This window comes from Eptesicus fuscus, chromosome 3 (genome assembly GCF_027574615.1).
Source record: "Eptesicus fuscus isolate TK198812 chromosome 3, DD_ASM_mEF_20220401, whole genome shotgun sequence".
Taxonomy (NCBI): domain Eukaryota; kingdom Metazoa; phylum Chordata; class Mammalia; order Chiroptera; family Vespertilionidae; genus Eptesicus; species Eptesicus fuscus.
In genome coordinates this window covers 44,943,472-44,957,172 of record NC_072475.1, presented here as the reverse complement: position 1 = coordinate 44,957,172, position 13,701 = coordinate 44,943,472, and the positions used below count along the sequence as shown (strand labels likewise).

The 13,701-nt window shown below is 41.5% G+C and overlaps 1 protein-coding gene across 1 annotated transcript in view; it reads right to left on the bottom strand.

Moving 5' to 3' along the window:
- LOC114226691 (kininogen-2-like) overlaps window positions 1–13,464 on the bottom strand; it is a 31,967-nt gene extending 18,503 nt beyond the window's left edge. The window contains 5 exon segments of the mRNA XM_054711490.1: window positions 2,832–2,939; window positions 4,047–4,219; window positions 7,649–7,733; window positions 9,303–9,413; window positions 13,270–13,464. Of these exon segments, the coding sequence (XP_054567465.1) occupies window positions 2,832–2,939; window positions 4,047–4,219; window positions 7,649–7,733; window positions 9,303–9,413; window positions 13,270–13,464 (672 nt within the window).
- Between the last annotated feature and the right edge of the window lie 237 nt (window positions 13,465–13,701).

Genomic DNA, 13,701 nt, shown 5'->3' with positions numbered 1-13,701 from the left:
AAATACATGCTGGATTAGAAACATTGGCAAGTACTAAAGAGTTTAAAAAAGTATAAAGGATAAAAAAAGGCACCCATACTTCCAACTGAAAGTTAACTATGTTTTATATTTTTGCATATTTTTTTCATCATTTGATATTTTTTTATGAGTTTACTTGAGGCAAATTGACAACATACAACAGGGAGCAAGATATCAAATGCACCCCTCCATTTTTTGTTGTTAATCCTTACCTGAAGATAATTTTCCATTGACTTTAGAGAGAGTAGAAGAGAGAGGGAAAGACAGAGAGAAACATGGATGTGAGAGAAAAACATGAATTGGTTGCCTCATGCATGTGCCCTGAACAAGGGTCCGGCCTGGGCAAGGGAGGAGCTTGCAACCTAGTAATGTTCCCTTGACCAGAATTGAACCTGGGTCCCTTTGGTCCTCAGTCCGACGCTCTATCCATTGAACCAAACCAGCCAGGGCCCCTCCATCACTTTCAATATTTACATTTACTTTATATATTTAAATGAATATGTATCTATACTTTTATATATTTTTAACTTATCATATTATAACCATTTTACTAAGTCACTAAAAAATCTGTAAACATACTTTTAATGGCTGCATGTATTCTACTATATGGATACCCTGTAAGTTATTTAAACATTCCCTAATGTTGAAACCATTTCCAATGTTTTTCTATTAATAATAATGCTGAAATTAATATCTTACTGTCTGGGTTTCTCATTTTCTTCCCACATAATGGAATTGTAGAAGTAGAATAACAGACTAAAGGGCTTGAAGCAATCCCTTGCTTAAAGTAGTTTTCTGCTAAAATCCTGGGATGGTCATTGTGCCTTAGGCATCTGCACATTCACTAACTACTGCCACCTTGTGATCCTCTCTTGTAACATAATTTTGGTTCTGATAAAGTGATGGAGGCTCAAGATGTGTTATCCTATCTAATAAAGACAGAATATGCAAATTGACCATCACACCACCACAAAGATGGCAGCGCCCAGTCCCCTCAGCCCCGCCGGAGATTACTATGGCAAGTGGACTGAGAAGGTTTTCAGCAAGTTTAAGAAGCAAGAGTGAGAAGCAAGGGTGAGAAGCAAGCCTTGGCAGGATCTAGGGAGAGCCGTTGGGCTCAGGGCTGCTGCCACCCGGCGAGGCCCTCAGAGTTTGGTTCTAAAACCACTGGGACCCGCTCCAGTGCAGGTTGGGGAGGAAGCGCCACTGCCCCCTGCCCAGTGCCAGGTCCCTGGTTAAGGAAGTGGGTCCAAGTCACAGCCATGGGGCCTGGCGGGGCAGTCTCACCCCAGACCATCGTGGCTGAGCTCTGGCGGGGGCAGCAAGCGCCTCTGGGATCACTGTCTGCCCCCGGGCCACCTGTGGACACCAATGGAGGAGGCACAGGTTGAACATTTTAATGAAAATGGGATGCCTGCGCCTGGCACTGCAGCACCCTGGTCCCTGGGGAGGAGAGGGCAGCGGGATCCGGGGCATAACCTCAGGACCCCGTTAGGAAGCATCAGGGCTCAGGAGGGGCTGGTAGCATAGGGCCATGGCTGCAGGCTGACAGCAGGATAGACCCGAGGTGCCTCCAGTTGCCATCACCCACCCAGCACTGGGCCACGGGCACTCACTCCATAGCTCAGCCATAGGAGGCATGGGCCCCGGGATGTTTTTCCTGTTATCTGACTGGAAGTACAGGAGGCAGTTGAATTAGAGTCATGATTGTAATTTAATTTCTCCAAACTCAGAGCTATTTTCTTTCCAAATTCATCAGGGGCCAGGAAACATTCAAAGAATTGGGGAACCATTTCCAAATCAGAAGGGAAAGTCACAGGGTGTATACTATTGCTACAAATACAGTATTTCCTACTATTTACAACATATACAATGTAATGTATTAAATGCCTTCCTATTGCATGAAGTATGTATTCTCATAGAGTAATACTGGTAGATATGTTATAGTTATGGCAGTATGTCATATCCTATCTATCTATACTAATAAAAGGGTAATATGCTCATTAGACTGGAGGCCTTCTAGGAGACCTTCCGGACGTCCTTCCGGAAAAAGTCATGGTGGCGGGGTAGAGGCAGAGGCAGTGAGGGGTGATCAGGCCAGGAGGGGAGAAAGTTGGGGGTGATCAGGCTGGTGGGGGGCAGGTGGAGGTGAGCAGGCCAGCAAGGGGGGAAGTTGGGGAGCCAGCAGGTCGGCAGTGTGGGGGCAGTTGGAGGGGAGCAGGCTGGTGTGGGGGAGCAGTTGGGGGCGAGAAGGACCGTTGGGGATGAGCAGGCCAGCAGGAAGAGTGGTTAGGGGCAATCAGGCAGGCAGGCAGGTGAGTGCTTAGAAGCCAGTGGTTCCAATTTGCAAGAGGGTGCAAGCCAGGCTGAGGGATTCCCCTCCCCCCCGTGCTCAATTTTCGTGCACCGGGCCACTAGTTAAAAATAAAGAAAGGAGAGGGGAGGGGAGAAAATAAGGAAAGGCAAGTTTGAACTTGAGGAGTGTCCTGTGCAGAGCTCAGGAGCACTGGGAAGGACCTTAAGCAGGTGGAGAAGGAAGGGAGACAGGAAAGTGTGAAGACATGGACAGACAAACTTGACACAGCATCATTTTATCTCAGGCCCTGGTTATATCTGTAAATGCTTATTGCCAGATGCACAGATCTTTTGATCAGGTAGGTAAGGCAGCTTCACTAGTGACATGGAGAATGTGGCTGTGCATGTCATCTAAAATCTTAGTGACCGAGTCTTCCTATGTAGTTGAGTATTCCCACACCTGTAAATGCTGGACACCAAATGCTAATAATATTATAATTTGATTTTTTCCTACTTACACCATTGGGAAGAGGCTTGCAGTCTATGGTTAAGACTTTAAAATTCTCTTTAGAACAATTAGTTTGCTCAATTAAGTAAGTAACTTCATAGTTCCATCCAGACACCACCTGAAACAATGTTGAAATGAATAGTTAAAGGGCATTTTAAACATTATTCACTGTTTTATGAAGAACTTAGAATACTGCCTGGCATATTGCAAGTACTCAAAAATATAAACTCTTATTACTAGGCAAAACTCTTGGCTGAATAAATATTGAGCACTTTATGACTCTCACACTCCTCAACACACACACACACACACACACACACACACACACTCCTTCACATCTGAAAATAAAAAAGCAATATATAGGTGGAGTTACTGTATTTTCTTAAGAAAAACCTAGCAACATTTCCTCTGCCAGGCAACAGAAAAATAATGTCCTTTGGAATTTTGTGAAATATTAATAATACTCTTCTAGATGGTTAAAAACACTTTGGAGCTAGAATGGCCTTTACTGATAAGTTCTCAGGTTCTCAGACAGTCAGGCAGTACATTTTGTGCTGCTTTATCTAGCCCCACCCCGATAGCTGGCTATGAACATAATTGAGTAGAACAAGCTCTTGCATGAAGGGAAGTTGGATGGTCTGTTAAAAGCAGGGACTGTTGCTGACTAAAGTAGATCCCTCATAATTAGACACTGAAATACAAGGGACTCAGTCAACTGTCAGTAAAGACTTAGTGAACTGGGTCAATGAAAAGGCCAGATTTCCAAGTATTTACATTCTTTTAATGATATGAAAACTGTAATTTAGAGAGTGCTCAGAAAGCCATGCCAACTGTTTGGGTACCATTTAATATTTTGGAGCCATGTTTAGCTAAGTGATGATGTAATTTTCTTAAAACCTTAAGGGTAGAATGATCTTTTCATCTCTCCATCACTCAGAAAAACATGTATTTCTGACTACCCATTAATTAAAACCAATCTCAGAGCCAGGGGTCTGATTAGCCACACTTTAGCCCTTTATATATTGCAGTATCCGAATCACTTTGACTCAAGAGAAAGCTCTTTACCTCCTATGCCAGTCAGATGAGGACATAAAGAGCTCCCTCACCACCAGTCATGGAATCATAGGTTTTCTATTGACCAATTATTTCAGGCAATGAAACCCTAAACATAAAGATCCAACAAATTTTAAACAATACTGTAGGAAATGAAAACTAAAACACAAACCTGTTTCTGTGCCATTTTTACTTCTTTTAGAGCAAAGAGGTGGGAATGATCAGTGTGGTTGTTAAAATGTTGAATAGCATGTCTCAGAACAGGGTCCAAGTCAGCAGGGACAGTCGTTATGGGGTGCACGCAGCCATAGCATTCATACTGAGAGGTCAGCACAGGGCCCTCGGCTTGACAAAGAAAGAGTAGGCAAAGGGCAGCGTTAATGAGCAAAACCTGCATTCAGATACATTGTCCTAAATAAGTAAGATAATTTCCAAGACCCTGGAAAACAAACTTTCTAGTAAATTCTAGTATGTATTAAGAAAAGAGAACACAAGACTGCTTTCTTGTCAGAGGGGAAAAAAACCCTACCATTGACTTAGGAACATCTTATGTGCATACTATTGTGCATAATTATTTTAAAATTATTGTAAATTATAGAAATAATACATTAATTTATCCTCTCATAAAAAATAAAATGCTACAGATATAGAATTATTTATTTTTCAGTGTTAATTAAAGCTCCTTGATGCCTCACTGAGGATTTAATATGTTTTGTATCAATTTATTTCAACAAACATGTACATATTTTGCTCCTGCTGTAATATGTCAGGGGCTGAGCTAGACTGTGTGGTTACGTTAACTTGTTAGTAATGGTCCCTGTGGTGTGTTGGGGAGCACAAGAGTCCTGTTCGGAAAGTTGTAAGGAGGACATTCTGATAAAAGGGAAGTGTTGCAAGGCCACACTCTCCCTACTGATTGTATCTAAAGAGAAAAACTGCAGTAAAAGGCTAACAAGGCAGGCAATGCAGGTTGTTCTGGCTGCTAGAGCCAGGAGCCCCTTAGTCTTCTCTTTCACAGTCAAACTGTGTCTGAGTAATCTGTTCATCTGTCATTCAGGGGCTGCTGGTCAGCCCTGGCAGTGGTGAAGGTGTTGGGCAAAGTTGAATGGGAGAGACAAAACTGCAGATGGATATTTCAAAATAATTCAGCAAGAGCTTGGAAAGGCAGAAGCCAAGAGTGAGCTCAAGAAAGACTTTCCTGAGGAGAAGAGACCTGAGCTAAGAAAGGTGTAAAGCGGTCAAGGTCAACTCGGCAACATAACGTGTGAGCCTGAGAAGAAGGAACAAAGGGAGGAATGGATCCTCAAGAAAGCAGGATGAGTCAGGGGCAGCATGTGGGATGTGGTGTATACTTTTTACCGGGGCTTAAAGCAGGAATCAGGGACTGGCGATTGAGGTCTGGACAACTGGTAGAGAGCATCCTCTGCTGTGGAGCCCACGCCAGTCTCCAAAGGCCATGGGTTATGAGCTATATTCCAAGGGTCATGGGCTCCTTGGAGAACCTGATGAGCACTATGGCGCCCTCTTCAGAAAAATGCCGGTGTTCTACATATGTTCTACATATAAACTGAGTGTCCAAATTATTATGATATCTGAATGCATAATAGTCTGGCCATTCAGTATATATATATATATATTTATGGCCTGGTGCATGAATTCGTGCATGGTCTGGGACATAAGCAGTTGGTCAGCCTGCCTGCTGGTCGAACTCCTGATAGGGGACAATTTGCATATTAGCCTTTTATTATATAGGATATACACTGAGTGGCCAGATTATTATGCATTCAGAAATCATAAAATCTGGCCCTCAGTGTAATTTCAGGGTGTGCAAAGACCCAATGAAGTGAATTAAGTGTGGTCAGCAGTAACTATGGGGTGCCACTGATGGGGTTTTAATAAAATAAGGTAAAATATTAAAACCGGAGCGAGCTTGTATTAAGTTACCAAGTAATGTTTATAACAGATAGCCCTAACCCGCGGGTCAGTAGAGGCACACGCTGTAGAGGGGAAGTCATGAAGGCATCCTGGGCCCCTTTGCCTTGGGCTCTCACTGTCTGAATGTGTAGGACCCAAACAGAAGCAGGAGCAACAGTGCTCTACAACAGTGTCCCTCAGTTGTGAGTAGGTCAACACAACTCCCCTTGCAGCTGTTTCTTGGCACTCACTCCATAAGCTTGTGTGTCAGAAAAAAGATTTGCTGGGTGACTATTCATAGCTTTCCTCACTGCTGTCCCCTTGCAGAAGGTATGTGGCATCAGGGCAGTGGACTAAGTTAACAAACTGGAGGGGACTTACCTGGGAAAGGAGAGTATTACTGATGGGAGGACAAATGATTGATGAACACAGAAGGGGGAGGAGGAAGAGAGTAGAAACCAGAGGCTAGTTTGCTGACCTTAGGGCAGCTCTGACTGGGGTAAGAGGAGAGATGGAGTCTTTAGAGGGTGGGAGGAGTAGGGAAAGATGCAAATTCAGTTTTTCCAGGCGATGGAATGATTTTTCATCCTGCTCCAACATTTCTAGGGAGATTTTTAAAAATTTTAAAAAAGATTTTAAATTTTGAATTCTGAAACATATTGGCCAAAAAGGTTTCAGATAAGGGACTGTGGACCTAGTAGTAATTGTGGCAAAGAGCTTTTTCTCTCCTAGTATATAAGTGCTGTGTCCTGGATCATGTGAAAATTTGCTTATGAGCTAAAGTTCCTAAATTAAATAATAAAAGCTACTCAGAAAAAATACTTTTTAAAAAAATTGTGATTTCTTTTCTGTTTTGGACTGTTTTTCTCTGAATGCCACTTCTTGCAAGAACTGAAACTCAAGAAATACATTTTTTGTGGGTTCCTTATGGATGGCTAAGGCCAGGATAGAACAATTGCTCCTCCACTGACGTTCATGAGTGTGGCTGAGGATGTTGTTCTGGAGCCTCATATACTAAAACCCTATCTTGCAAAAGGCCAGTTCTGGGTTGGCTTTTGTGATTGACATTCCCTAGATGTGCCCATTTTTCTGCACTCAGCCTCTGCCTCCAGAGGGAAGGAGCTAATAGTGGTTATATCTCTGCATAAGTTGCTCCATTTTTACAAGGTCTAGTATACCAACTCTGCTAATTGCAGCTATGGAATACTGGGCAAGATACATAACTGTGGTGGGCCTCGGTTGGTTTCCTCATTTGTAAAATGAGAACATTAACACTTGCCTCATAGAATTGTTGTGAGGATTAAATAAATCAACATATGTAAAATGATTAGCATTGTGGCTAGCAATAAGTGCTCAATAAATGTCAGATATGATTACTTTTATTCTGATGGTCATCAATGCATTCTTATGCTTTTAACTTCAAGCCTGCCATCTAGTTTCCATCTACAATAACCCTCTGCGGTGAGCATTACTGTGATCCCCTTTTAAGAAAAGGGAAACCAAAAAGGTGAAGAGCTTTTGAAGGATTGCAGGCTGGATCTGACCTCAAAGCCTGTGCTTTTCTGGCTCTAGGACACCCCACAATTGAAGCATGTGGCATGTTTTCTAGTCCTTTCCCAGGGCCTTAGCACACACCTAATCCAGCTCTGCTGTCCAGGGAGAGTCCACGGGATGACTGGCAGAAGCCTGGCCCCACCTCTGGACTCTGCCACCACAGACCCCACCCCGCCAAGGCTGCAAATGGCATTGCACAGCAACCCACTGCCCTCTGGGAAGTGGTTTTGTCCAGGTTATGCTCCTGGCCCAACACGGAAATGGTTCATTTACCCCCAGGAAGGAGCCACCCTATATATCACCTACCTGGAGTAATGTGGCAGGTCTGGGTAGCTACGGATAATTTCATATTCCGTTTCTTCTCTATGGTCGCCGTGCATTCTCCTTTAGCCTAGAAAGAAAGAAAAAAAAAAAATAAAGGAGACCATTTATCTTAATCTTTCAGATGGAGAAGTGCACTTAGTGCTGTTGCTAAGTATGGCTTTTCTCTTATTTAAAACTTAAGAATTTTTTCTAACAGAGTTTTGAGACACAAGAATGAATGTTTTTGTAGCCTAATCATTATTATTTACAAGTCATTGATATTCATGAGATGTCGGGAGGAGTGGCAGTGAAGATAGTGAGGTTTAAAATAATGTTATGTTTGGAGCAGAGAAGATATTTCTTTTTCACCAAGGTGAACACAGTGCCCTAAAACTAGCCTGCCAGACTCTCCTCTTACAGTTCGACTTCAGGGTTCAACTGCACAGAGGATGCGGTGTTTTTGATACCATTGTAATAACCAGTTATTAACTGAAAAGGAGCAAAGGGAAGGCCAAATAGACACATGCCCAGTAAAGTCTGGGTGACATAGGGAAGGTACTTGTCTGTCAGTCACACCTGGGAATATAGTCGGTGTGGCCACTGCAAGCACGGGAAGATTTCAGTTATTAAACTCCTAAACGAAGGAGTTCTCTCGCTTGCCTCTCTTGTACACTGGGCTCCTGGCTCTCTTGTTGCAGGGGACACACTCCCCTGCTTGCTCCCATATGGCCCACAGGCATATACTCTCCCCACCCCACATACACACACACACACACACACACACACACACACACACACACAATGGACTAATAGATGGGAACTAGCCTGATGCTGTGCCTGACCCAGCTCCACCAAGGAATGGAAACTTGGGACATTGGTTTGGCTTTTGGCTCTGCTGAATCCCCAGCTGCACCTCTTTTACGACTGGTTTAAGGGAAATGGCGCTTTAGAAATGCAGATATGAAATTCCACACAAATAAAGATCTCTCATCTTCCTGTGTGAGTCTTAGAAAATTCTTTTTCTCAAGATATTGTGAGGACCGGACCTCAACATCCTGTGGGGAAAGGGATCCCCCACTTCTCACCAGTGGACACCCCATTTCCACCAATAACATTTTCACACATTGAAGAGGTGAGTCCATGGACTGTGGAAAGAGTGGTTTGCTTCCTGGCAGATACTGGCTGTTAGCCTCCTCAGGTAAGGCCAAACAACCAGCTGTGGTGTGGCAAACAGATGTTAGGCATTGGTTAAGATACCTTGTTTTTAAAACAAGGTCTTTTCATATGTATGTCCTTTCATCTTCCAATTTATGTCAATTTTACCTCCCCTTTTACAAGGGAGCCCATGGGTTAAAAGTGGTCAGCTAATTAGAGGCAGAGTAGAATTCAAACTCAGGTCTGTACAAATATAGCACCCAGTTGGTCACAGGAGTCCCCTCTTCATGGGAGGGCTTTCTCCACATCTCATGGCTGGCCCCTCATGCCCTTTCTGTCTATGCAAGAACATAGACATCAGCCATTTGACTTTTGTACACATTTGAGGGTTTATGTTCACCCCTCAGAAACAGGCTCAACAGTACTCATCACCCCCAGCACTAATAGAATAATTTGGCAGTCTCCATTGAGAAAACTGGAGGCTCCAGACCATCACACTTACAGCTTGCCCAGGTTCTTTGTAGTCACAGTCCTGCCAGGTTTTGTCACTTTGAACAGGACAGTCGCCCTCCTTCATTTCATACTTGACAGAATAAAATATGTCCCGGTCTTCCTGGAAAAAAAGCAATCAAAGATACACAGGGCTCATTCAATTGATAACAGCAGACCATTGGAAAGTGATCTGGTGCAGTTATGAATATTTGATATTAATTTAATTCAACAAGAGCAAAACATTTACTAAAAGTACCAAATGTTATAACTACTTGGAAGAATGTTCATAATATATTTATAAACATGTATTTTCAAGTAACAAAGTAGTATATGAAGTATTAGCCTATTTTTGTAGAATCCAATTTATGTGCACATACATGATTTTTAAAGCCTGAACAGTTATGCAGCAAAGCTCTTAACATGTTGCTCTCAGTGGTGGGTGTAGGTTATCTTTTACTCTCTTCTTTAAACAAACATTCCTAAATTTTCTGAGGATTTTTGAAAACAAATGTATATTCTTTTACAATTAGAAAACAAACCAACAAACCAGAGTACTTTCTTCATTTTGAAAAAAAAAATGTTAACAGGTATCTCTGGATGAGGGGATATTATAGGTAATCTTAGTATTTTTATTTGGTTTGTTTTGTTTTCTATCTTTTTCTAACATGTCATAAAATAATAAATAAAACTTTTAAAGCTCAAAGGTTCTGAGTTAGATGCAAAATCCTGGCATGTGGGAGCAGAAAGAGACCTGAGAGGTGATGTTGCTTCGTCCCTCACTTTGCAGGTGAGAGAAAGGAGGCCCAAGGAGAGAGGGCAGAGCTTAGGCAGCCTCCCACCTTGGAAAGGCAACGCCAACCCAGACCCGGGTCTCCTGAGTCCAGGGGCAGTGCTCTCTCAGAGCCTGCACTCCTCAGAGTATTTGCATCTGGGAGATGATGGAGTCAAACACGACAGTTCCGAGGTTCGTTTCAGGTCTCAGATTTTGGTAAAACAATAGGTGATAGTGATTCTGTGGACATTTTAGAGGAAAAAAAAATACCCAACAACAACACATTTGCCACAGATGTCACTCAGCCAATGATGACAACACTAATAAAACATTGCCAAGGGCACCAGGACTCACATGACTACACTAGTTTGTAAAACAGAATGGCTCAATGTTACCTTAAAAAACAAACAAAAACAAAAAGCCTACTTGGCTTTTTTCTTTATTTTCATCATGTCAAATGGATGGATTTTTTCTTCCACCTAAGTAAACTATCACACAGACATAGTGAAATTCATTTGAACAAACTATTAAAAGTTTCTATTTTTTAACTTTGCTTTTTTCCCTTTAAAAATAATTTGTTATCGTTTGCATGACACAAGACTTTTGATTTCAAAACAGGGTACATCAAAAAACAAAATATACCCCCTGTGTCCCATCTTTATTTTCACCAATGCAAGAAATCCTTCTGGAATATCAGCACATGATTAAACGGGTATCAAACTACAGAATCTACAAGTTAACACATATTCTGTTATGGCAGAATAACCAAGAATTTCCCCCAAAGAAAGATTTTAATTTTCTAAATATGAAAGGGTCTAAGAGGATCCTATGCGAACAAACAAAAATCTCTTATGCCAGGTTTTTTAGGCTAAAGATGGATAACACACTGGCAGCTGAAGAAAGCTGAAACTATAAATGGATCCAAATTAAGAATTTCTACATTTCTTTAGAAGACAGAACCAGAATTTCTTTTTTAAAAATGATCCTGTGGAATGTCTTTGCTTCCATATTTACCTAATATTGTAACAGTAAAACAGACACAAGAACGTTGATGACAGCTCAACAATGCTGGATGCAGGATGTTTACATGTATACTTTTGCTTAAAAGTCCTACAGGTTTATTGACTAAGGCTGGACAGCAAGTCATGTGATCCTATTTGATGCTTTTTCTACAGTGTCCAAGATCATTATATGGATACAGCCAAAGACTGGGCCCAAAATTTCAGGAAAAGACCACAAAAGAAGAAAATCAGGGTAGTTATTTAGTCCCCCTAGTTAATTGTTTGAACTAGAAAACAAAAGGTGGAAGATACAGACTGTAATGAATTAAAGGAGTTGGAAAAAGTTGGTGGAGAGAGACATGGTAGATGAATAAGGTCATTGGGCTTGAGATGTCAAGAACAGTGAAAAAAAGAGCATCCATGGGACCAAGTACTTAGAATGTCCTCTGGTGTCACGTTAGGATATCTGTATGTGATAATAAATAGGTCAGTTATGGCAATAACCGTGATGCAATAAGGCAGTGTGTCAAATATGCATTCATCCTGTGGGATGAACCACCACAGAGGTACATGATACCATACACATTCTTTAAGTGTTGGGTTGTGTCTGATTTGCTTGTTTTCAAAGCCACCCAGGCAAACTTTTCCAGGGATGTCCTTGGAGAGAAGAGTAATCCGCTGAACCCGGTTTGCTTAATGTTTCCTTTATCAAGAGATGATGATTAGCTTTAAAGAGAAATAAAGCTAAATATTGTTTGATTTTGATTTATTTCCCTTTCAGTTGCATCATTCTGAATGTTTTCATATAAAAAATAACAAAAAAACACAACTAAACCCTCCTTCCCACCCCTGCACCAACCTAAAAGTTTTGATGCATCCAGTTTAATTTCTTGGAATCACACATCTGGACAGGATTTATCTTCACATTTATCTTGAGTGTATTCATCAGTGATAAAGAATATTCAAACCCAACTAGAACATTGCAGTTACACTTGATGCATTCAGCCATCGGGACTTCATGGTAGATATTTTATCTAATATCGTAGAACTATATTAATTTCTTTTCTGACTCCTCTTGACATAACCCACTGTCCCTCATTTACCCTAGTTTTATTGAGGTATAATTTATTGAGATACATTTATTGAGGTATAAATAAATAAATATAAATAAATGGCATATATTTAAAATGACATATACAAAATGATGATTTGCTATATGTATACACTGTGAAATGATTACCACAAATAAGCTGATTAACACATTGTCACCTCACATAATTACCTGTTTTGTGTGTGTGGTGAGAATTTTTAAAATCTAGCTCTTTAGCAAATTTCAAGTATATAATACAGTAGTATTAATTCTATTCACCATGCTGTACATTAGACCCCCAGGACCTACTCAACTTATTTTAAAAAATATATATTTTTATTGATTTCAAAGAGGAAGGGAAAAAGAGAGATAGAAACATCAATGATGAGAGAGAATCACTGATTCCTGCCTCCTGCACACCCCACACTAGGGATCAAGCCTGCAACCCAGGCATGTGACTTGACCGGGAATTAAACCATCACCTACTGGTTCATAGGTTTACGTTCAACCATTGAACTAAGCAACCACGCTCATCTTATAACTGAAAGTTTGTACACTTGGCAAACACCTCCCCATTTCTCCCATCCCACATTCCCTGGCAACCACCATTCTACTTTCTGCTTCTGTTAAGTTTGACTTTTTTAGATTCCATTTATATGTGAGATTATACAGTATGTGTTAGACATACCCCCTTAAATACCTTCTCCCCTTTGAGGTCTGAAGGTCTTTATATTTTAGTTTAAGGCCAGTCACCCAGTAAATCCTCATGCTGTGGCCTGACTGAGTTCCTGGATTTTCCCACTCTTCAAAGTCCCTTTCAAATGACTTCATCTACCTTTCTTTAATTTCAGCCTAGGATACCTGTCCTCTGATCACCCAGGAGGCCAACCTTGGAGGCTTGAGGACTAGACATACCCTTCCCAAGTCCCAGCCCAGAGAGTGGGGTTGGCCTTTTCTAAGAGCTGTAAGCCTCACTTTTAATTATCAGGTTTTCTTTTTGTGATGTGATGTGCCTGTGTGTGTGTGTGTGTGTGTGTGTGTGTGTGTGTGTTTCCTGGGTTCAAGTGGTAGCAAAAATCCCAAATGACCTCAAGGTTAAACACAACTCACTCACCGTCTTGTTGCCTTCGGTTATGCGGTACAATACAAACTGGTTGCCACTTTTGCTTCCATCATTGTATTTCTTCAGAGCTGCATCCACAGCCTCAAATACATCCTCATCATTGCAGTGAATTTCTTGCTGTTGGTCCTCTTGAGCAAAACTTGTTAGCAGTCTGGAACAAAGGAAAAGGATGGCAATTAACTTCATTATTTATCAGTCTCCCTCTGGGAGTTTCACCAAGAATTGGAAGCTAACTTGGAGGCTGATGTTAACTCTCTTCATCCTTTTATCTCTTCTGTCTCTCCTCTCTGCCTTAGCACTTTAGGTTTCTGCTTGGCTTCCTGCCGCCCTCCACTATTTGCCCTATTACAAAAGGACAAATGGTTCTACTGCATTATCCAAGCAGATCTCAGGCTGGTACATTACAACACTGGGTCATTGACC